The 26,829-nt window shown below is 37.6% G+C and overlaps 1 protein-coding gene across 2 annotated transcripts in view; it reads right to left on the bottom strand.

Annotated features, from left to right (window-relative positions):
* The window catches only part of zdhhc8b (zDHHC palmitoyltransferase 8b), a 61,291-nt gene that overhangs the window by 11,050 nt on the left and 23,412 nt on the right, over positions 1 to 26,829 (bottom strand). For both annotated transcript variants that reach the window (XM_079872970.1, XM_079872969.1), the window contains exons 2-4: positions 994 to 1,115; positions 685 to 842; positions 413 to 585 (exon numbers count right to left, since the gene is read on the bottom strand). In XM_079872970.1, coding sequence (XP_079729096.1) covers positions 413 to 585; positions 685 to 842; positions 994 to 1,115 — 453 coding nt within the window. The remainder of the gene's footprint in view (positions 1 to 412; positions 586 to 684; positions 843 to 993; positions 1,116 to 26,829) is intronic.

Below are 26,829 nucleotides of genomic sequence, written 5' to 3'. Positions count from 1 at the left end.
GTTGAAGTGCTAAAATAAACTAAATCTATATCTATATCTATAGTTTATTTAGTAGTAGTAGTTTATATAACTAAAAAATACATAACACTAAAATAATACTGCTGACGACACAAAAATAAAGATGCGACAAAGAGGAAAAAAAATAATATATACATTTTTTTCAGGATTCTTTGATGAATAGAACATTTAAAAGAACAGCATTTATTAGAAATAGAATTCTTATGTAACATTATAAATGACTTTTTTGTCATTCTTGATCGATTTAATACAATCTGGCTGAATAATAGTAATGTTTTTCAAAATAAAAAAATTAAAAAACAGTCTTACCCCATACTTTTAATTGGTAGGTAAATAAATGTATTAAATACAACTAAATGAGCTTTCATCATAGTTGCTCTTCAGGGAAGGATACGTCACAGTTGTGTGGAGTGCACTCAGAGTCTCAAGGTGGTGTAACACGAACAGCAGGCCAAAGGAAAATACGCCCACCATGTGAGCACTTAGAGACAGCAGGAACAAGAAGAAATAGCGATAATTCCTCCGACCAATGCAGTTGTTCACCCATGGGCAGTGGTGGTCAAAGTCCTACAGTGAGAAGGGAAGTATGTATGTGTGAGAGCGCTGGCATCGTGATCATTTTATATAACGCAGGAATGCTGGTATGCGTGTTCCTATGCGTCTCACCTCCACACAGTTGTCACACACGCTGCAGTGTGAGCAGCGCGGAGGTCTGTAGAAGTGGCACGTGGCACACCACTTCATCCGCACCTGGATTCCCTTTATCTCCACGTTTTTATAAAGCGGAGCTCGGAAATCATCGTCTTTGTCTTCGTCCTCATCCGCTGGGATTGAGAGAGAAACAGAAGGAAATTTCAACATTCACATCAACATTGTCTATCTTGCAGTATTATAGACGTCCTAATCGTGGAGCTACTGCTGTATCTAATCTGCAGATATTTGAATTGGGAAACTTAAACGATGACAGGATCATACCTCTGGGAAAGACTCCAGGGTCCATGAAGGTGGCCATGCTGAAGTTAGCCAACACAAAGAGGAAGATGATGCCATTGTATAGAGGCACAAGAGGGGAGATGGCCTTGGTTAACCACGGGCACCTGAGAGGGTACAAGAGAGACAGAAGAATGTTATAGCTCAAAGTTGATCATTTCACAGCCAGAGGTTGTTCATTTTTTTAATTTAATTGAATCCCTAGATGATTCATGCAAACCTCAGAAAACTTGTGAGCTTATTCAGCCATAAGCAACCTAATGCTGATTATTGACAGAACATTTTGATAAAGTAAAATCACATTTGTGCAGACTCTTGTGACAAACTAATAAATAAGGACATAATTTTGGCTGATAACTATAGCAAAATTTATTCCCCCTTGGGTCAGTTAAAAAATGTGAACATTATAAATATTATTATTTGATTATTGTTATCATTATTGCTAATATTATTAAAATAATAAAACATTGTTTGAAATCAAATGACAACAATACTTATAATTATTATTATATAATAATACTTGTTTTGCATAAATGAAATGACAACAGTAATAATTTAATACTACTAATAATTATTATTTTATTTTATTGAACCATTTAAATATATACATATTAATAACAACAACAATAATATATTTAATAATAATAAAATTAATCATTATAGTAAGTAAAAAAAATTATATTATTTTATTATAATTTAAAAAAAAATAATTATTATGTACAGCTCCCGCATTAGCTAAATTATATCAACCATAAACATATAGATAGCGTTAGTGGCTATTAAAGAAACCAATACTGATCAACCACAACTCACAGAGCGTGGCAATGTCTTATGGGTAAACTACTGGTGCCCAACACATACAAAATATAGGACATTTAGCAAGATGACATGTTGCAGTCCACGACTATCTGTCCTACCATAGCACCTTTCATAATACACTATATAACTGAACTCTACTCAGGTCTCATTTAAGATGGGTTAACAGGCAGAGCAGAGCATATATATTTGAGCATTTCTAAACTTGGACCTGAGTCTATTACATTTCATTTTCTGGCCAAGAACCGCCCATTCAGACAGGAAGACGCCATTGGATCGACATGTGAAATGACCAACCACGTTTATTTTAGAGGTCCATAAATCTACAATATATTCATAGTATAACCACAATGTGAATAAAATCATCCAAAGAAAGATTTATCAGTCTTTGAGAATGGCTGAGATTTCATTTCTTGCCTATGCTAAGGTTGTGTATGTGTATGTGAATTTGATTGTGAGTAATACAGCAGATGCATAATAATGCAACAAGCCACTCAAAGACTTGCTTTACAGTGATTTTACCCGATTTATTTGATAAAAACAGCATTGTTCAACACATAATTGCATTTAAGTATAGCAGCAATTACAATAAACAATATTTCCATTAAGTAATGTAGTCCATTAGCCTGACTGCAGACCGTTTAGAGTTGCAAAGCTGTTACTGTATATCGGCTATTCCACAGCAGCTTCAAACAAACCTCATCCAATCAGATTTTAAAGCTGGAATGACCTATAACTCTCTAAACTCTCCTGCTGCGTCAATTCTCTCTCTGTAGGCAGTAGATCACAGTACCATTCTCTCGAACCCGAGGGAAAAGCACCAACTCCTACTCCGTCTGCACTGGAGGAATGCCAGGCTTTTCGGATAGGTGAAGTCTTCTGTCACCTTTATCTCACTGGTGCGATGCGATACGATACACTCATTCCATTCAGTTTTGTTCTCAATTAATTTTTTTCTTCATTTTAATCAGAAACTTTACAATGCAGTCCTGAGAATACAAAGCAGTAATGAAGTGTAAGGTAAGAATGATAAAGAGGCAAGAATCACCACCCTCAGACACAACAGAGCAAAACAGATGGAATAACTACTCCTTCACGTATAATCCAATCACAAACGGACGACCTCAGAATCAATCCATGCCGTGGGCAAAGAAATAAAAGCCTGTTTTATCGGCCGCATGAACAGCTCCTTGGGGGTAAACAAGAACGTCAGGGAAATTATGGAATAAATACACTGCCTGTGAAATGCAATAACCCTTGATCGGTTGATCTGCAAGCGTCTTGCTCTATGCGAGAGAGACAACAGGCTGCGTTCATGAAGTCTCAAAGGCTTAAAGTGCCCTTCATCTGAAAGACAATGCAGAGATTCTTTAGAATCTCTTTTTAAAGGTCGGCACATTATTTCGTAGTTTTCACATGCTAAAGGCTTGGGTGCCACACAAACACACATACATTTAAAATTGATAATAATAATAATAGTAAATGTTGAGCACCAAATCATAATTTTAGAATGATGATCTGAAGGATCATGTGACACTGAAAACTGAAGTAATGCCTGCTGATAATTCAGCGTTGCCATCAAAGTAGTAAATTACATTTTTAAATATATTAAAAATAAAAATAAGCTATTTAAATTGTAAAAATATTTCACAATATTACTGTTTTTACTGTAATATTTAATAAAATAAATTAATTAAAAAAATATTACTGACCCCACGTTTTCTTACAGTATTGCGGTATTGTGTGTGTCTAGACTATATATATATATTGATTGCACAGATTACATCTCTAAATTAATCTCCTTTGAATCACCACCACCACCACATCACTTTTATGAAAAAAATCACCACTCTCAACAATACATTTCAGGACAATTATTGTTGAACTTAAAATTGTCCCCTGTGAACCATATTTCCATTCCATTACTATGTTTTTTGTACACAAAAAAAAGCTAATTTTTTGGTTAAATATACACTATGCAAACTAAAAGGAACTGAACACCATACACATATCTAGTTGCTACTTATTTAATTTCGAAAGTATGCCCATTAATGCCACCGTTTGCAGCTATAACATCTTAAACTCACATGAACTATAAAATGTATAACTTGAATGCAATGTAATTTGCTTGGGATTTTCAGTCTGCCAAATGCCCAGTAAATGTAAACTCTTCTGTGGAAGGCTTTCAGATTTTGCAAACCCATTCTATTGACCTTGTTTTGTGGAAAAGGAGCCTTGTCATATGAAGCCATTCACAAAGTGTTGAAAACACATAATTCTCATATATTGCCAAGACTGTCTCTGGACAAATTCATCAATTCCTCCTCTGTGTACATAATTGTAAGCACTGAAATTGTCATAGTATGCATTATTGCATTTAAACAACATGACTCATTGACTATCTTCATGAAATAATTTAAGGTTGATTTCTTTAGTGAGGGCTTCAATGGAAATCGCCATTTCTCGTTGCCATTTTATTGGTCAACCCTACTAAGGATTAAACCAGCGAACTTTGTGCTAGCAGCCCGGATCCTAAACCTCGATTTACCTACAAGCCTCTTGTATACAAGATCCCCCTATTTTAGTGTAAATTACACAGGCTGGAGGGGTGTATATTATGTTTAATTTAGGACATTCCCTGCAGTGTCTCTCATGCCTAGCTGCTACAAACATTAGCATTTCTGTGCCAGAGGCAGTCGCTTTTAAGGAGCCATCTATCTGTGAGGATTATAATTTGCCAACAAGATCAATATAGATAAAAGGAACAACCCTGTCAACAACAGCTTTAGGGAGCACAAATCTTTTAAACCGGTGCTAGGTAATTCATAACTTTAAGAGATTAAAAGAAAATACATTAAATATGCTAGAAACTAAGAGAGAGAGAGAGAGAGAGAGAGAGAGAGAGAGAGAGAGAGAGAGAGAGAGAGAGAGAGAGAGAGAGAGAGAGAGAGAGAGAGAGAGAGAGAGAGAGAGAGAGAGCACAGCCCCAACAAATCTGGTAATTTACTAGATGATTAATAATAAAAATAATTAATTATAAAAAATAAGACACTTGATAAGACAGTTATCACTATTACTATGTTCATACTTATCGTGGTAAAATAAAATAAAATATGAAAATTAAAATGAAATAAAAACTGACAGGGTGTTGCAGGTGGTTTCCAAGGCATTATACAGTTTAGGATTTGAATTGTTCAAATCCCCGATGTTAAGTATGAAAAATAATTATATAATTGTTATACATGTCTTAACAACAACCAGTAATAAATATCTATGGATATCTGCTTGGATCTGACAGTAAGTCATCAAACAGTTTTCCCCCTGTATATGCATGTGGCATCATTGATATGCAGCATACTAGGGCTGTAACGATACACCAAACCCTCGATTCAGTTCGTATCATGTCTGCCCACTCCATTTGTCTCCCGATATATTGCGCATCTTATGATCTTACTTATGCTTTTCACTTTTCATATCAACATAGATGAAATAAAAAAATAAATTATTTTCTTTAAACATGAATATGAAACTAAATAGATCTGGACGGGAAGGATAACTCTGGGAGTTGGAAGGGGTGTGTCGCGATTCTGCCGAACTCACACCGCGACACAGGTTCGTGGATCTGAGTGTCACGATTTCGGTTTCATATCGCATATCGTTACAGCCCTACAGCATACACACCTCCATGATGCACTGGGATGATGAATGTATTTCAGTGATGTAGATCCCATCTGACTACACAAATAACACATCTAAGTGCCAGAATAGAGGCAAAAGCTTTTGAAGTTCCACCTATCATATCTGTCAGAGTGTTTCAATGCTGGAAATTCAACATTAATGCTGGGTATGTTTGTTGTACACATTTTCTTGTCCTCGCATTTACCGCATGGATGCAATCTTATGCCTGCAGAGATAAGATAGTCTTAACAACTGAAATCACACCTCTATTCTCTGTCTTTTTTTCTTCACTTCAATCCTCGAGTTGTTCCAACTTCCAAAGCACCACAAGCCAATTAGTGAACCCTAGGAGTCCTGTATCTATTATAAACATTGTTTCATTAATCAACGTGTGAAATCTACATGGTTTATAATGGAGCAGAGGAGTCTAGAAAAAGAGGAAGATGGTGACGGGCTTGAATGCAGGAGATCATTAATCAGTGAGACAGGTGCTTACTGAGGGAATGTTGAGACGCTAACGTTGTGTGGTGAACAGATCCACCCTGGAGCTTCTGACAACAGAGAAATCAAACACGTTATTCATTAGAAGGACTTCCTGTAGAGCCGTACTAAAAGAAAAATTATTGCCCTACATTTCCCTCATTAGAATCTTATGAAAGTAAATGACCGCTCCAGAGAGTATGTGTGTTAGCGTGTAAGAGTACACACACTAAGTTCAAAATTAACACTTGCCAAGCTTCAGATACGTAAAAATGACATTTTAATGGTGACTTTGTAGGATTTGCAACTTAATAAATCCTTTAAAGTCACCATGAAATCAAAATGGACAATCTTGTTGTTTTTTTTATGGAATATTGCGGTATTTATTATAAATTATTTGGTGTTGAAATTAATCGATGCATCGTGATGCGGACGTGAACGATTCTGCATCGATGCAGTAATTCTCGCACTAGCATAAAATGGCAGATGGAGGCGTGACAAAAGCGAGTAATCAAAAATGCACCAACTGTTTTAACCAGGAGGGTAATCTATCAGCCGGAAACTGAAGCTTCCCCGGGGGCCGCCATTGATTAGCAGACCATCACCTCCTGTTAGCATTCCATTCATTTTGGCGTCACTTTGACAGCGAATAACTTTACATCTGAGGCGTTTAAAGACTCCATTTGTCCATTATTTATTTCTAAAGAAACATGAAAATGTATAGAAGGCTCCATTACCTTGTATCTTACGTTATGGCCCTGTAGAAGCAGTTTTTAAAAAAAAATAGGCTAACGATTGCGTCATAACCACGCGACTCTCTGTCGCACAGTAGAGAAATTACCGTATGGACAGGAGGAGAAGCTCGCGGGCAATCGGGGGGACGTGGAGGCAAAATGACAAAATAATTAATCAGAATACTTAGCAAAAGTTGCTCCTGCTCCTAGCTCATAGACACCTCCTACTCACGCTCTCCGTCCCTGCAAGTTTCCGAAGAGAATGATTCAGATTTCTCTTGGCACAGCTACTAGAAGACAGACAGGTTGCGCAGTACGGTCAGCCATCAGGAAGTGAGTGCTTCTAATTGACTTCACTTTTCTCCGTTGAATCCAGTGGGGTCGCTGTGTCCATTTCTTTTACTGTCTATGGTTTTAACGAAGCGGCAACCTTCCGGTCTCTCTCTTGAATTAAACACGGAAGTGACTTAAACTGCAGTTCATCGACTGGCCGCTAGAGACAGGCTCCAAAAGAGAGTCAATCCCATAGACCCCCATGTTAAAATGCCCAACTTAACAGCAGAAAAAAACTATGTTTACAGCCCGGTACAAAAAGTAGTTTTGGTCTATTTAGCTAATTTTACCCTTCATGACAACTGTAAGGGGGGTGAATTTTAAATTATATTTAGCCTTAAAGTTCTGCATAATTAAGGGCGTGGCCACTTGAGTGACAATTGCCGCTGCTGTCACTACTAGCCGTGCGTGCTTACCGTTTTGAATATCAATCCTGTTAAACACTTTCTTTATTCCACTCCGCTCGTGTTAATATTGAATTATTCGCCAAGAAACACAGGTAAGATGACGTAACATTAGAACAACCTTCTATCTGTACCGTTTTGACTTTTTTGCTCGCTGTTTTGCTATTATTCTCGTGCACTGACTCTTCACTAAGCTGAACAGCCAATCAGAGTTCTCTCTCTCACCGACGCCGATTCAACATGTCGAACCGGCTGAAAAAAAGCAGACGAGGACCAATTTCAGCCGACGGTACGGAACAGTGCGTAACACACTGAGAAAACTTAGTCGGCTGACACACAAAAACTGCCCGACCGCCGACCGTTGGCTTGGTGGGTTCCAGGCTTTAGTCGTTACGTCACCTCAGCTAATCCCGCCTCTGCCCATTTTTGGTTATCTGGGAGTGACGCGCGGTGATGCTTTGTCAAGATGGCGACGGCCGGCTCCGCCCACTTTGGGCTTCAAAAATGCTCTTCAGAAACCTATGGGTGACGTCATGGACACTACGTCCATATTTTTTTTACAGTCTATGGTTCTAACATTTACAGCATGTGAGTGTGTGCGTTATTGTAACTTAAGTACACTACTTGACAGTTTCATGCGCTTTTAGTATTTACTAGTGTTTATTAGTTCTAAATGCTTCTGTTGTCTCCTGTGTTCAGACTTAAGTTTTTTTTTTATGTTTACTACATTCAGGAAGTGTACTTTCTTGGAGCAGATAAAATAAAAAGGGAGTTCATACAGTATATCTAATTGCTTGTATTCATTGGCGAAAATGTAGCCATGGCATGTGCAGTAATATTGAAAATTAAGGATGCAATGCATTGAGATGCATCTTGATATCGAATCGAATCGAAACGTTGACATGATAGTCGTACTCGAATTGAATCATGAGACCAGTGAAGATTCACACCCCATCACTCACATCAGATCATAGCAATAGTAAACAACAACAATCCGATCAATTCCCGTTGGACAAGTCCCGCCCTACATTTTTTCTTGTTCGAGAAATTACAATAGGGAAGAAAAGACTATCGCAACTTCCGTTTTGTGCCGACTTACCTGTGCTGATCTACACTGATGCATCGTTCATCAATTCCGCATGAATTTCTTATACAAAAGTAAATTTTTGAGTTTAACCAATATTTGACCGTAGTCAAGGCAGATTGTCTCTCCAGTTATATTTGTGCCTTCATAAGTTTAAATAATTCCGAAATCAAATCGGTTCACAATGCATTCAAGAATCGCAACTGAATCAAATCAGTGTCAGAACAAATATTTACACCCATAGTGTTTACAATAAAGTTGTTCATCAGAGTTTGCTGTTGATCTCAATTCATCTGTCATTGTCAGGTGTAGCAACAACTTAACTTTGGACCCTGTACATGAGCAGAGACTATCCCCCCATTTCTAATCTCAGTTGGGGGGTGTTTGTGGTGTGGAACTAGCCAGTTTTCACTAATCCTTCCTGGGATGCCAAAGCTTGGTTTCCCCTTATCAGCTTCAGCAGTGTTTGCCAACTCATTCGCTGAGGCCCACAGGATCTCACAATATTCCTCCAGACATTTAGCAGAACACATTAACACACAATAAACCAATTAACCTATCATGCAGCTTATAATAAGCTTAATCAGGTATTTGCTGTATCCCCTCAATATATGTTTGCTGGACTGACTTACTGTAGCTATGAAAATTCAATTGGGCCTCTAATATTAAGCATAAAATACATCAAAACATGAAAGGAAATGGTCAGATTTCTGGCAAAGAGGACTGTGCACATGCTCAGGATATGTAAGAGCTGTTGGCTCACAGTGGCTCTAAAATGAGTCACGTTTAGGGTCAGTAAGATTTTTGAATGTTTTTGAAAGAAGTCTCTTATGCTCACCAAAGCTGCATTTACACAAATCAAAACTTTCAGCAGCCATTACTCCAATGTCACATGATCCTTCAGAAATCATTCTAATATGCTGATTTGGTCCTCAAGAAATATTTCTTCTTATTAACAATGTTGAAAACAGTTCTGCTGCTTAATATTTTGGTGGAAACTGGTATCCTTTTTCTAGAATTCTTTGATGAATAGAAACTTCAAAAGAACAGAATTTAATTGTAATATAAATCTTTAATTATAGCTAAAAATTATAAATGTCTTTGCTGTCATTTTTGATAGATTTAATGCTTTACTGAATAAAAGTATTTGTTTCTTTAAAAAACTTTTGAACTACTTGGGACAAACACTCGAATCAGTGGAAGCTTGTTTCCGCCACAGAATAACAAATAAAAACAAACAAATAAAAACAAATTTATCTCACAATTCTGACTTTATTTCTCGCAGTTGCGAGTTTATATCTCACATTTCAGACTTTTTCTCAAAATTGTGAGTAATAAACTTGAAATTGTGATAAATAAAGTCAGATTTGTGAGATATAGTAAACACAATTGCGAGAAAAAAATGTCAAGATTGCAAGATATAAACTTGCTATAGGAAGAAATAAAGTCAGAATTGCAAGATATAGTCAGCTCACAATTGCAAGAAAAAATGTCGTAATTGTGAGATCTAAAACTTGCAATTCTGACTTTTTTCTTGCATTGCGAGTTTATTTCTTACAATTCGACATTTCTAGCAATTACAAAACAAGCTTTCATACAAATCCTCACCTCATGCCCTGATTTTGAAACTTCTCAACAACAATTTTTTTATAGCGCTTCTTTTCTGAGATTCTGAATACACAAACTCACAAACAAGATGCAGTGAGAAACGCAAATACAGATAAATCCCATATTAATCCATGGTAATCACCTCTCCGAGAGTTAAAGCATCAGTCAAAACACAGCCAGAGGGAGTAATGCTCCCAAAGATATTGAATACACACTGCTAACAGGTCAAAACTTACAGGAGAACTATTACCAGCATAATCTCACCAGTTTAAAAACAATGAGCACACTACCACATGGTACACAATAGGCATTATGGGATATGGTCCACATCAAAGAGATTATCTTCACTGCTAGCCTTTTAAACAATTTAATAATGAGAGGGAAAAGCACCATAAATAAGGTCACAAAGCCCCGCCGGTCTATTAATCACGCTCTGAAAGGACAATAGAAGAGATGACATCTGCTCTTTCCTCATATAGATCTGTTTAAAACAGTAGAATACCCCCAACAACAGCAGCTTAAACTGATCTGAGCTAAACAGAGGGCTGAACTAAGCAATCTAAAGCTGGATAAATGCGACCGGGTCAGATTTAGACCAAAGAGAATCTGTCCCCAAGCATCTTCACCACTGTTCACTGAGGCCTCTGTAAATATCTCCACACTGTCATATCCTTGTAGACTCAAAGCAAGTTTATACATACATCCACAGGTGTGCCCCTCAAACACACACACACACACAGTTCTGTCCTGACAGTGCATATCTGAGTGGCAGTTGTTGGCCAACTCCACATCACATTCTTTACCAAGCGTATTTTAAGGCCAGACTGCAGCTGCTGTGGTTAACATGCGTGGCAAATATTGGACAGCCAAAACCAGGCCGAACATCAAGAGCTGGGCAAATTCATGCAGAAACCGGGAACTAGAGATTTACAAAATGTCTAACAAACGTATAATGTTAGTTTTGGTTTAAGTGTCCCCTTTTTAAAAACAACATTCAAATGAAAATAGACTTTCCCTTTAATAAATGTCTTGGGTCTTAATTAGGTCCTATTATGCTTTTTTTTTTTTACTCTATTTACTCTGTAATGTTGCTGTTTGAGCACAAAAAGATCTTTAAGGTTACAAAGCTCAAAATCCACTCCAAAGGGAGATATTTTATTTAACAGAAACCACTTTCCAAGAACTAAAACGAACAACTCGCTTTGACTACAATGCGTTTTTTTCCGGGCTTTGTGAAGTCATCTTTTGAAAAATCCCCGCCTGAAAAATTTCCCAAACACCTATTTCGGAAGGAGGGGCTTCATCGAAACAGGAACTAACAAAGCGTTCAGGCCAGCCAGGGTAGAGAGGTGCTGTAATAATTGAAAATGTGTTGAACAATCAAGCATGAAAGCATATTCTAGTACAACCCAAAAACAAAATCAAGTCTTCGTAAAAGGGCATAAGAGGAATGTGCACAATTCAAAGTTATAGATTTGTTTTGATGACAAATCATTCTCGTTCACTTCCGTGCACTGACTTTTTGTGTTCTTTTGCATATGTTTTTCACTTTTGAAGCACGTGATGGCTTTGGTAATCTCCCTTGCCGTTATAGACTGACATCTTATCTGTAAATGTGTTATTTATTCATTTATTTATTTGGATCCCCATTAGCCTCTCCGATTGGTCCGACAAGTAAAAATACAAAACTACATTAAATCAACAACAATAAAAGTCAAAACATACAAATCCAAAATTGTTTTTAACAGTGATAATAATAAGAAATGTTTCTCGAGCACCAAATCAGCATATTAGAATGATTTCTGAAGGATCATGTGACACTGAAGTCTGGAGTAATGATGCTGAATATTGAAATCATAGGAATAAATTACATTTGAAAATATATTAAAATAGAAAAGCTATTTTAAATTGAAATAATATTTCACAATATTACAGTTTATACTAAATTTATGATCAAATAAATGCAGCCTTGGTGAACATAAGATACTTTTTTTAAAGCATTAAAAATAAAAAACCCTACGGTAATGGATTTAGGCTTGTCTCTTTATCCTAAAACTTGACTGAAGACGTGCCCAGCAGTTGACAAAACTGAAGAAAAAAAATATAGATCTGCTGTTGCAGACACTGTTATTTTAGGTTGTTAACTATTAAAAATTTCTATTATTTCCATCATGAACTGCTTTATAGCAAATCATTGGAGTGAACGATTCAGTCACTCACTCATAACACACACAAAAGACACTCACCTACTGGCATAATGGCATCACTGCCAAAAAATGTCACTGAACAAATCAAAATCTCTTTGGTGCACTGATTTAAAAGATTTGAGTCACTGGGGTGAATCAAAATCCTCAGCAGTTTATGACACAGCAGTGATAAGAATAAAACCCCATCCATTCTTATGACATCTAGGCATTTAGATTGGCTTGGAGAATGACCCAGATGGAGTGGCTGCCAAGTACTGGGACTTAATATCTTCTTTCTCCTTGACCTTAAGAGACACTATTTATTTGTGTGTCCTCTGCTAAAACTACACACATTTACACACAATCACGAATGTGTAGACACACGTATCTTCAAGCATATCGTTGAACGAATCCAAGTAGCTGGAAACCATTTTCAACCATTTTCTAGCCACTTCCTGAACGGAAGTGCAGACAGAATGAGTCTAAGTGAGAGAGGGGAAAAACCTGCACCGTCAAACAATGTTTACTCAACTGTTGCTTGTGTCAGACTCAATTCAGCTGAGTGTTTGCTAAGAGAAGATAAGGTCCATGAGACAAATGCTAGCATTTCTATAAACGTGTCCAACTGAATGAATGAGGTCAAAAGTCACTGATCTGAAACCTGCTGTGTGGTCACTACACCTCACGAGACAAACAGTACACACACACACACACACGCACACACACACACACACACACACACACACACACACACACACACACACACACACACACACCCACACACGTCTGGTTCACTATCTTTGTGGGGACTCTCCATAGACATAGAATGGTTTTTATACTGTACAAATGGTATATTCTCCTTACACTAACCCTACCCCTAAACCTACCCATCACACAAAACTTTCTGCATTTTTAATTTTCCAAAAAAACTCATTCTGTATGATTTATAAGCTTGTTTACCCATGGGGACCTCTATTTAGGTCCCCACTGTGACACGAGTCCCCATGAGTCTCTGTGTGCATTCAGGTTGAAGTCCCCACCGGGATAGAAAACCATGACAAAACACACACACACACACAGACACACACACAGACACACAGACACACAGACACAGACACACACACACACACACACACACACACACACACACACACACACACACACACACACACACACACACACACACACACACACACACACACACACACACACACAAATCCAAAACAGTTGATGGCCCCAACTGACTTTCATAGTATGGAAGAAAAATACTTTGGAAGTCGGTGGGGTCCATTAACTGTTTGGTTACAGACATTCTTCAAAATATCTTCTTTTGTGTTCAGCAGAAGAAAGAAATTCACACAAGTTTGGAACAACTTGATAGTGAGTAAACAATGACAGAATTTAAATGTTTTATCCCTTTTAACGTGTCTAGACTGTGCATACCACTACGCCACAGCTCTAATGTTAAATACGGCTAGATTAGCTCTGTTCTCATAGAGTTTTTGATTAGTGCATGAGTAGGTCTGTTCCTGGATCAGTTCCAGCCAAGTTACACAATCTTGTTTTGGTCTAGCAGAACTTCTCCTTTCCCTCTGATTTACTGCTTTCTTTACGTAGCTTCACGCACATTAAAAGCACATTAGGCCTGATCTACACACACATGCACGCACTATGCCAGCACACAGGCACATGTAGTGGGAACAGAATCATTGTGAGCATGTAGAATGCAAAGGCCTGATTTACTATCATGTTTGACATGGGTCGTTTCGCTGTGGTGGAAAACAGCAAGATATGGTGACACTGGATCTGGAACACAAATGTGGCATAACAGTATATCGTTTGATAAATATAGCTGTAGTGTTGACTATACCGTGTTCATATAGGAAAAATGTGCACAAACGCACTGTGAATTAAAAAGATTGCAAGGTTAAAACAAACTCACGATGACAGCTCTGCAATATTACCTTCCTTCCTGTCTGCCTGCTGAGATTGATCACATGCTTACAAAGCTCCTAGATTAAATGAGACAATCCAGCTAGGTGTTTCTGTCTGTAATAAAAAAGACTGTAGAAAGTTGTATCGCCTGTCATGACCCGCATAATCAAAGTAGAGGGGGGTGAGGGAGGGGAGAGAGAGACCCTCAGCACAATGGGGAGCTTTCACATGCTGAGGGCCACAAAGAGACACAATAACTCGCTTTAGCAATCAGAACTCACAATAGACAATCTATCTATCATGTACAGAGGATAGGAGGGAGAGAGATTGTCTGTGTCTTTAAATATGCCTACGAAACACATGCATTTCAAAGGATGTTGTGATTTTTAAACCATTACTTTATTGCAGAAAGGAAAAACTGTGATAAATGATGTAAAGAACGGGATGGATGGATGGAAAACACTTGCTAAAGAAAAAAGAAAAACTTCAATTAAACTAGATCTTGTGATTTCTAAATTTTGCTTTGTTGTTGTAGAAAGGAAACACAATGAATTATTTAATACCATATTGCTAGGAAAAGTATCTGGATTTAAATGAGATTTAAATAAACAGACACTATGCCATAAAAACGACATCCCTAAACATTGACCAGAGAGAGCAGCTGGATAATATATTTTCTTGTAAAGGAAAAAAAAAGTATTTTCCCCTCTTATAATAAAATATATTTTTGTCAAACAATCAGGCAATACAAAGGCAATGTGCTGGCCATATGCCTGAATAGTTTAACAAAGCATTTGTAAAGTTTTTTTTTTCTAGGAACATTACCAAAATGACAACCACTTGAAGTTTAAAACTCAATGTCAGATGTAACATATAGTGTAAATAGTGTTGGGGGTAACAGTTTAGGACCAAAGGACCAGATGTTCGAAAGAAGACCCGGAATCAGAATTATAATAAATAGAAGAAAAGTTTTACTGAAGATAGTTTGTAGTTTCATCAGCAGTAGTCAGCTTCAAGACTCACACAGGCGTTCGTAGGCCGCCCCGCTTACAGTTACAAAGATCACAGCAATTGTACCCTTCACCAAAGGTCTAAGTTACGTTCTTGCTTCAGGTTGCTGTTTCTGATTGGCTAAGAAATAGATAAATATAGTAATTTTCCACACATATACAGATAGACTGAAGCATATGTCCATCGATTATGCAGCTGACACTCGGACCCTGAAGTTAGCCATGTCGTGACCTTCCAGGTCGCAGATTTGGGATGCTGGCCGCCAGCATGTCCAGAACAATAACTCAATCTCCAATAATGCCAGTGGTTCCAGTTAACCTGTAACCAAGAAGACTAACACACACCGACACACAGCTTTTCCAAGGTTGGATTTGGCCAGGCTCAAACGATAAACAGGAGAGTCCTCTCAAAACATCAAGATAATGCGTTCTTTCTCTCAAGGAGAGGAGACTTTAGTCTAACTGAAAGTAAGGCTTTAACAAAGAAAGGGTCCCTTCAATGTTCTAACACATTGAAGACCTTTCTCAAACACAAAACAAGTCCCTATTTAATTTCTGGAAGATTGCTAAATAAGCAAGCACTGTTACTGCATTCAGATATCAAATAAAGACATTAAAGAATACATGAAAAGAACATTTCAGTAATCACACTGGTACCTTCTATAACAAAGTAAAATCTCCAGAGAAGTCATTCAACTCATTTGATATTTAGAAGGAAAAATATAGATTAATACCTTGATTATAATCACTCATTACATATACATTGAAGCTGCAGTGGATTCCAATCCACCCCCTTCAATAGTGTTTTAAGAGCCTGGTTCCTTATTAAACTGATTACTGTGTGTGTGTGTGTGTGTGTGTGTGTGTGTGTGTGTGTGTGTGTGTGTGTGTGTGTGTGTGTGTGTGTGTGTGTGTGTGTGTGTGTGTGTGTGTGCGCTACCAATGTGTGTCTGGGCCAAAACCCACACTAAGCCATCTGGATAGAGACAGAGAGATGGAGTGAGTGGTTTAGAAAGAGGGCAAACAGTCATCTGTGTGTGTGTGTGAGTGTGTGTTCAACCAAGCTGATATTCTTAAAGGTGCCTACACAAATTGTTCATTGTTGCATGGGCAAATATACAGCAAGTTGCCTTTGAATGATAGCGTTTAAGTAAATGGTGTCTGGCTGGACATTTAATCTCAATATGCCAGCCTCAATATAATGACTCGTGCTGGATTTTCCTATGAGTCTGAGCCAATATTTTTCAAAAGTACAAGTCATTTATTTGTGCACAAAACTTTTTCTGAGAAAAATTACAGAGTATACCAGTAATGAATGTCTGAGGCGTTGCTGGAAGATTTCAGTATGATATAATCTCTGTAAGTGTTGCATCAACTGTCTAGCAATGCATATAAAAATGCTTAAATAACCATATATTACAAAACTAAGCAAGGCTGAAGGAAAATGAACCCCGAGTAGGCGTTCCAACTTACTGTACAAACGTGTGGCACAACTTAACCCAGCAAAGAACAGCTATATGGTTATAAATAGCTCACAACACTTGCCCGTTCAGACACACACTGTTTTCAAGTCAAGTGTGCCAAATGGAGCGCCAAATAAGTTGAAACAACAAATGTGTAAAACTCAGAACATCCAAAATAAAAGATAGCATTACCCAAACTGGCATTAGATTTCAAGAATGAATAATTTTACCACATTCAGGACTGTATCAATGGCCCTTTAAACACATGCCCATTATCTGGAGCGAGTAATTGACCACACTTTATGAAGCTCTTTTAATGTTCAAAAATACCTCCCCATATGTGTGCTCTCCAGTTACTACAGGGACATGCAGTCTCTCTCTTTCAGCCCATCTGATCTTCTAACCTCTATACCGTTTCAGCACTATGCAGAACCTACAGCACACATACACACACACATACACAGGACACCTCCTTATGCCCAGAATAACCCTTTGCTTCCTGTTAATCTCTGCTGAACAGGTGTTGCTATTTACAGCAAACAAATCCATCCACTCCAACAGAGGAATGAAGCATAGAGAGATAGAGGCGGTGAGCGGGAGATGAACAATCTGAGAAACAGATGAGAAATCTCTTCACCCAGAATTCCTGTCTCTCCTTGGCATTAATATGTGCACAGCAAACAGAACAGAATTAAGCAGTTTAGCTTACTTTAGCTGAGAATCATGGGTAAAACTGCCTGAACACAGCAGTCAATTTTACACAAGAGATCTTGCCGTGTTTCTAAGCACTAAAGGCTATTATATTCAACAATCCAGAAACCCTTGACCTGAATGACTCATAGAGAGTGTGAATATTATGCAAGATGGATCATCTAAATGCGGGGTCACTCATACAGACTGATGAGGGCGGTTATTTGAATACAGATTAAAAATAAAAATAGATTTTACATTTTATGAAGAAAAAAATGAATGGTGTTGCTGGCCCGTTTGTTGGAGTGTTCCTAAGTTTTGACTTGAGTGGTTTTTAGCGTGTTGCTAGGTTGCTTACTGTCCAAAAGTCTAATACGTAACCCCAAGTATGAGCAATAATAAGAGTATGCTCCACTAATATTATATATATATTTATACCATATACATATGGAAACCGGAAATATTTTGTGCAAACCTATTAATGATCATATTTAATTAGAAGAACATCTAAGACAGGAATTTTCCTTTGAAGATTTTTGTTTTGTTTTAATTTGCATCTAAATCAACGCTGCCAGGATATGATTTTGCATAATAAATCCATATACTCATTAAACAAAGCACAAACGTGTGAGGAGTCCTAACAATGTACAACAAAAGCATAAATAGCACAAAAACGCCCACTGCAATTAGTGCATGTGCGCTAATCGCAGGCCTCTTGCAAGGACGGTGAATAAAACTGAGACAAGGAACCGATGAGGAATGAACACAATCGCTTGTCTTTCTCTCGGCCAAATGTTCCTCTCCATCTATCTAATCTACACATTAAGAAGTGTCTGAGACATTTCCCCACATAAGAATGGAAGGAAATCAGTTTGGCTGCAGCAGTAATGACCGCTCAGTGGAAATCTCTCAAACTTCAGTCTCAAAGAGGAACTGCCTTTGTTCCAGCAGGAGTTGCTGATAGACGAGAGAGAGAGAGAGAGAGAGAGAGAGAGAGAGAGAGAGAGAGAGAGAGAGAGAGAGAGAGAGAGAGAGAGAGAGAGAGAGAGAGAGGAGAGAGAGAGTAGAGAGAGAGAGAGAGAGAGAGAGAGAGAGAGAGAGAGAGAGAGAGAGAGAGAGAGATTGATTTACTTAGGCACTTCTGAGATCACCTCCTCTCTCTCCAGATGAGGATGCTGACATCTCTCGAGAGGAATGACGACAGCTCAAAAAAATTAGTCAAGTTAAGTCAAGGTGAACTGAGCACAAACTCTATCTACTCTCATAATGAAATGTCATGTGAATATTGCTTCTGGTCCTTACAGTAGGCAATGCAAATCACCCATAATTGCTCCTTTCCGTGGCCTCCATCCAATTTGTCTCTATTCTGACATTCTGTAATGTTCTCCGCTGCACAAAGACCAGCCTCAGAGCTGTTCAATAAGACATGATGAAAATGAATACACGCTCTCTGCGAGGCAAGAAATAACTGCAGGAAAAAATGCCAAGCTTAAGTTTCCCAGTGACAGTTTTTGGGTCAGAGGTCAAACGGCAATAAAAACACATTTCTGAGTGCCACGCGGGAGACATTCTGACACTGTAGTAAAAGCTCTGGCACTTATAGACACATAAAGAGCACATTTTAATCACAATTTCAGTCTAATCATCTTTCTTTAAAAAGCAGCATATTATTAGATGAGCAACATGAGAGAACAGTATTGAAAATCACTAATCACGGCTGTGCTTTCCCTTAACAAATGATAATATATTAGCATAATTAAGAGCCAGATTTAGCAAAGCTTTCACCGAGGGACGAGATACAATCTTAGGAATAAAATCACTCTTTTGATGTATTAATACCTCAGCCACGCTCTCCTCATGGGTTTGTTTCAGTTCAACAGTGCTTTAGTAAAGACTAAGTCTCTTAGACATTAGACATCCTCTACACAGAAAAGTATCCAAAGACCAATCTATTAAAGTGGCTGTATTTGAAGCTTCTAACATATGTGCTCAAGGACATTTATAATGTTAGTTTAAACACAGTCAGAATTTAGTTCATAAAACTATATCATTTTATCAGTCAGGCTGTTTTTGCTTCTCTCTCTTTGAATGTTTATATGTAAATGCTCTCTGTTTTGTATAACCTTGTACGTAAAAACGAATGCCATAGCTCAGGCTGGGAGCTGGATAAAAAAAACTTGTTGGTCACTTAATTGACCATCATGATCCATTTCTGGTTAATATGTAAATATACGTTCAAAGGTTTGGGGTCGGTAAGATGTTTTAATGTTTTGAAGGAAGCTTCTTATGTTTGCAAAGGATGCATTTATTTAATTGAAAATACAGTAAATAAAAAAAAGAAATATTGTTATTATTACAATTTTAAAACCTTGTTTATATTTAATTATACCTTAAAAAGTAATTTATTTTTGTGATAGCAAAGCTGAATTTTCAGCAGTCATTACTCTTCAGTGTCACATGATCCTTCTGAAATCATTCTAATATGCTGATTTGGTGCTTAATATACATTACATTTATAAATGTGAAAATGCAATGTTTTTTGTGCGGAAAAACAGTGATACTTCTTTCAGGATTCTTTGATGAATAGAATGTTCAAAAGAACAGAATTTACTTATAGAAATGTTTTTCTACAAAAACATTTTTTTTTCTTTCATTTTGATCAATTTAATGCATTCTTGTTGAAAAAAGTATTATTATGTTACTACGTTAATCCAATCAGGGTTCTGACGATTAGCAGCTTGGTTGCAGTAAGAACAGTCAGTCGTCCCTTTATATTATTTTAATAAAATTATACTTCAATTTAAAAATTTAAAACTACGATAAAAGAGACCTGTCAAGAGTGAGCAAAATGCTCTCAGCCTCCGAGAGAGAGAGAGAGAGAGAGAGAGAGAGAGAGAGAGAGAGAGAGAGAGAGAGAGAGAGAGAGAGAGAGAGAGAGAGAGAATTCAAAGCTGATGCACACAACCTAGACTGAAAGAGAGACAGAGACAAAGAGGAAAAAACTGATACTCTTGAGCACCACGACATAATGCAATGGAGCTCAAAACGTGTAAAAAGAGGAATGGAGATGCTAAAATATTTCCATGCTGTGAGAGAAAAACGGGAATAAAAGCAGGATGATGGAATGGCAGACGTACTCCTCTGAGAGAAACAGACAGGAGAGAGTGTAATGTCTTCCCATGAGAAGAGTTAAAGGGAGTCAAGGAATCATGAGGTGTGTGTCAAAGAGACGCTCTGCTTTCTCTCCCCACAGACACACAAAAATAGGACACCAAATCTAAGCGCATTCTCTCCGTTTGGTCGACAGAAATGTCAGTGAATGCTGAGCTTCAGAGACAGAGAAACAGTAGAGTGACTGTACACAGCAAAATCAGCACAAAATCGACAGATGCACTTTCTTTAGAACATAGAAGATTTCAGGATTTAAAACTATTCACCTGCAGTAAAACTTTAACAGCTGTCTGATGGAAATTCAATTTTTCCAGCATATTTCTGTACAACAATCAATCTCACAATGATAGAAAATGGGGGGGAACATAGGTTTATGTCAAAATCAGACAAAGAAGGCTCACACAGATCCCCCCCCCCCCCCATTGAATTCTGTGGAATGGGTATAAACGCTACACAATGGCAAGAGGAAATATTGGTTAAAATTTTTTAAAAAAATTGGTTCAAATCACGTTTTTGAGGAAAAAATACTCAGCAATGGTGTGACTGATGATTTTACACATGGTTTGTCTGAAAGCATATTAAAGACACAGACATATAAACAACATTACAAACTTGATTTTCACCACAGGGGGTCTTTAAGTACAAAACCGATTCAAAATAACATGCCTATATTACCCTCATTTTAATTTCACACAGTGAACACACTTTAATTTGGAACACTGGCAATATTCTTCATAGTCTTAAACTGAAAATTCTTCTGAGATAACTACACTACTCATGCAGTGAGAACGGGCATAAGAGTCTCATTCATTGTGGGGAACTCTTACGTTGCAGCTGGAGGAGATGATGAAGGGATTTGCGTGAATTATGGGACTACAGCTCTGAGAACCATCCGTTCTTCTGCATGGACACAATGGGAGGCACAGATTACTAATGCACAATAGAGCTATAACATGCATTGTTTGCTGAAAATCTGCCAGCACAATTCCCACAGACATGTGGCCTGATCCAACTTCACACTGCAAAACACGTCACAAACTGCTGATCATCTTATTTTCTCATCAGATAAACAAAAAGAGGTTTATTATGACCTCAATTGAAGTGTGTTCTCTTATCCATTTTTTCACAGCAGCTCATTCCATTACTTATAAATAAAAAAAAATTCAGTAATGTAAAGTGACTGACAAAAGTTTTCACAGACACTCAGTGTGCAAGGTTACGCATAATAAACGCTAACCTCTATGTGTCAGAGCTCTGACCTCTCATTATCTCCGCAGAAATGTTTAGTATACAGTCAGATGCAGGGACTCCACCAAGAGTCATATAAACAGCACTGTACGAACAGTCTCTGTGGGCATAACTGGAATACTTATGCTAATGAGACATGGCAGTAAACAATGAGACGTGGGTTCAAATCTTGCTCAGTCATTATGCCCTTGAACAAGACACTTAACTGACTGTACAGAGCAGCTGTTTCTGTGTTGTGACTGCTCTCTGTCTTAGCATGAACGATGACGTGGAGGATATGCTTTGTTTGGCCATGTGCTCATCCAAAGAAATGAGTCAAACTTGCAGCAAGGGCTGAACATAAATGAATAGGGCTGTCTTTATACTGCCACTCCTGGTGTGCTGTGATTATGACTAGGGTTTGAGATGTTTTGGAGGCCGACAGAAATCACCATGTACTGTAAGTGAACCTATATTAAAAGAGGAAGAAACCCAGCATGTGGATGAATACAGTGATCAGGGTTTAATTAGGGTTTAAAACGGTTTAATTATCATGTCCAAAAAAGATCCAAGACCAATGGGAGCAATACACTGGCGTATCGATGAACACAAGCACGCAATCCAAAGATTGGCCAATTTATAATTGAAGCTTTTAGAAATGGAAATACTCCAGTGCACCTGTGAACATAATGCCTAATGAGCAACGAACATCCACTCCTTCCCTTCCTTTACCATCTCTTCTTTCAGCAGAAATAAATGATTGACCGGGGCACTTAGCAAATTACTCGACTTGGTAAAAATCAGCAGATGTTCTGACGAGTGACAGAAAATAAATCTGCGAGAAGACAGAACGAGAGGCAGATATAGATAGACAGGCTGAAAGATGGAATTTCAGGAAGATAGGACGATACACAAACAGATAGAACGATAGACAGACAGAATGAAAGACAATCCATCTATCGATGGACGGACGGACAGATAAAAACAACAGACAGGTAGAACGATAGATAAAATGATAGACAGACAGAACAAACAAACTAGCGATAGAGACGCGTAGAGTGAATGATACATAGATAAATGATAGAGATGATAGATAAATAGATAGATACATACACAGCACAGAAAGACAGACAGAAAGATACGCAGAAAAGAACAAACGAATGAACAAACTACTGAAAGATAGATGCACAGACAGACAGATAGAACGATAGGTAGGCAGAAACGAATGAACAGAACGAACAAGCGATCAATATATATGATGGACAGACAGAACGAATAAAACTATAGATAGAGAGGTAGAGCGAGATAGATAGATAGATAGATAGATAGATAGATAGATAGATAGATAGATAGATAGATAGATAGATAGATAGATAGATAGATAGATAGATAGATAGATAGATAGATAGATAGATAGATAGATAGATAGATAGATTGATTGATGCATCATAGACCATGCAGTTGAAATACAATGGCGTTTATAACAGAACCTGAAAACAACTGTTGCTGGCAAGCCTATACACCTCAAACTCTAAAATAAAACTGTTGAACCGTAAAGGAAATGTATAACCTCTACATGAAACAATCATGAGTTGGAATTGGCAATAGTTCTTTAGAACTTAGATTTCAATGGGGAAATTGCCCCTTACCGTGAGCATTCAATCGTTTATTTCATCTCACAAAGGGGCCCAACACTGAGTTTCAACACTCTTCTTATCTACAGGCTTCCTCATCCCTCAAAGTAAAGTCTGAATGGCTAACACAAACTCTCTCTATCTCTGTCTCAAAAGGTTTAGCATGAATGGGGTTCTTTTGAGCGAAGCAATGTTCCTCCCACAGTGGAAACTATGACAGGCAAGAGCAGCAGCAGGTAGGAGGCTAGAAGCCAGTTAGCCTGCCTGTGAATAAAAAAAAAAAGGGTTGGGTTTTTTTTTGGGTCCTAAATACGACCTGCAGTCTGAAACAACTAGCTTTGTGATTAGGACCATATTTGTCAAGATTTAGGGCTGCAAGTGCAGACGCCAAAGGTTCTACATCTTGTGTGGTGGGACATGAGTGCAGAAAAAATAAACCTAAGAATTCTTGATGCCACTATAGTGAATGCAACCAGGTTGTGAGTAGGTCCTTGTTTAAAGTCGAGTCTAAAGGCAGGTTTAATATTTTTTTTTTTTTAATATACAGACTGCCTTATATTGAGGTACACTGTAGAGGCCTGTTTAAAGGATTGAACAGGAATCTGAGTTAATACCTGAGATTAAGTGTCTCTGAATGCTCACCTATAAAATATGACCAGTAAAACACAGAGAATTGCTGCCCTCAGTGCTCTATAATAGTAGCATCGGTTTATTAAAAAAGCAGCCAGCCATGTGAAAAACAAAATGGAGACTTAGTCAACAGAATGGCTTATTATGTTAGCATCACATAACTGCACACTTAAAAATCTTCTCAAAATCGTCACATCTGAAGTCCAGAAAAGGTTTCAGATTTGTGTGAGGAACAGACACAAATTTAACTTGTAACTGACTGATCATGTACATCTCCGCTGTAGCTCTTAAATTATATTAAATGTCACATTTGTGCTCATGACAAATCCCATTATAATATAATGTAATGTAATGTAATGTAATGTAATGTAATAATTATTAGCTCAACATTTATTAGCATATAAAGTCATTAAAACATATGAGTAAACCATAACTTAATGTTGCTCAATGGCAAAATTGAGTGAATTATTTTTTTTTAAATTTGCCAAATCAATAAATAAAAAAATAAGTAATAATAACAATAATAAAAACTTTAAATGGAAGTCTATGTGGCAAACACATAACAATTGAATTACATGCATTTGTATGCATGCCACAAATGCATACCAAACAAGACTAAATAAATCACTATAAAGACAAGCTAAAAAAAAACAAAAAACTTTTTGCCTCCAAGACCCAGTGCTACTTTCATGAAGCAAGAGGACCATAAAAATTTATAACAATTCTCCCTCGCCTCCATTAAAGTCTGATTTGTGCGGTTCTCAGAGCAGAGCACTATTAAGGCATACACCCAGTTTTATATTTAAGTTTTGAGTCATGCCTTCCCATGGGGCCGCACTCCCTCAGCGAACAAAACCGGTCCGTTTTTGGGAATGACAAGCACTGGAGTACAGAAAAAGCTGCACACCATTCAAATATATTTAAAGCCTTCAAAATGTATATTACACACACAACACATGGTCTATTCATAGTTGTCCTTGCACTGGGTGATTTTACATTTAACATAGAATTTAATATATGTAAAGTATTCACATCTGCATTTTGTCACCCAAATGGATTGTACATAAACTGTAACTTTCCATAACAAATGTTATGACAGATTACATCCAGAGAATTTATCACGCTTCATATTTTATGCAAGGCTCTGGGCCTTCTTTTTATTTATTTTTTCTTTGCTTTCTGTCTTTACTCACACAAAGATTACTTATCATCTCACTCACTGTGGTTTGCTTCCAAGGGGATAAAAGGCACTAGTCCTTAACATAATAAGTCACCAACGGCTGAATAAATCAATTTTCTTTGGAATGCTCTTAGATTTAGCTCCTCAAATGCTCTATTACATCGCGACTGCTCTGCAAAGGTTGAGTCAGCATGCACTGGGCACTTGGCTTTGTTTACCCAGAGCGTTTGTGTTTTGTTAACACATGATGAGGGTCACAAATGACTTCAAGAACTGCCCAGAGGTATTTTACATGACTGCTCAGCTGAAACACAAGGATCAATGCTCTGCTCGATGGAAAAACATTTCCAGCATATACAAGAAACTTGGATTCTAAATAATAAGAGTAGTACGCAATTACGAACATAGCCATAGTTCAATGTGTGAGAAGAGTCATCGAGATAAACTGAACCAATTATCAAGGTTTTTTCCTGCAAGATCGACAGCAAAACTCCAGCCAGCTGTTTTCTTTGGAATCCTGGCAATAAGCAGCCTCTCTATATCTGCAAACATGTCATATTCAGTTTTATTCTAACTTCTCGTCATTCATTAAACTTCAAAATCATTCATCCAGCTAAAATGAATAATCCAGAGATTTGGCATAATCACTGCTAAACATGGGCTTCTAAATACAATCATTAGTGTATTTGTTACACAGATAAGCACCACATCTGTGCATATGTGTCGATGTAGTAGGTCCACAAACGCACAATAGATCTACTTTTGAACACAGGTCACATTTAAACCCAGTAGGAAATGGAAAAAGAAGACAGAGAGAGGGTGGAGAAAACAAGAATAGTCTGATAAAATACGTTCCATCACTGCATCTGTTTTACATTATAAAAAAAAAAAGACCCCCCTGCACAATCTCACAAAGTCATGAGATTTCATCCAAGAGCATTCATTATCATATGTAGGAGTTTTGACACCATGATGGATGTCAAGCATAAGAGTTTCAATGGGCTTTCTGGAGATTTTAATTAGTGACCCAAAAGCCTTGCACTCCACTTCCGCTCAGAACCCATCCATCTTCACAAGAAGAAGAGAGAAAGAGAGGGTAGAGAGGATCTGTATTCAAATCAGCTGCAGAAGTAAAAAAAAAAATAAGAAAGGAGACATGGGACTTAAAGAGAGGACAGAAGAAGGAGGAAATCATTATGGGGTGTCAAGATGCACTCCTACTTAACATCAATTTATGGTTACAGGGTCCAAACTGAGATAACGTGGTCTCTGTTTATTCTCAGTTCTGTGTTGCAGTAACCTAGTTCAATCTGAGCATGATTTAACATTTAACATGAAATTGTCTGAACAGAACAGAATGGCCATGAACTTACTAAATCCACCTGGGGTTTAAGTGCTTTAACCTTTCAGTTCCCAGACTATAAACTTTAACCCCTAAACCCCACAATACTCACTACCTTTTATTGATTAAAAATGATGTAGGGAGGCAAGACATCAGCTGGGAAGAATCCATTTTTACTCAGAAATTGCTATCAAATTTCACAATTCATTACAAAAA

Source organism: Squalius cephalus (genome assembly GCF_949319135.1).
Source record: "Squalius cephalus genome assembly, chromosome: 5".
Classification (NCBI taxonomy): domain Eukaryota; kingdom Metazoa; phylum Chordata; class Actinopteri; order Cypriniformes; family Leuciscidae; genus Squalius; species Squalius cephalus.
This window is presented reverse-complemented; position numbering and strand designations above follow the sequence as displayed.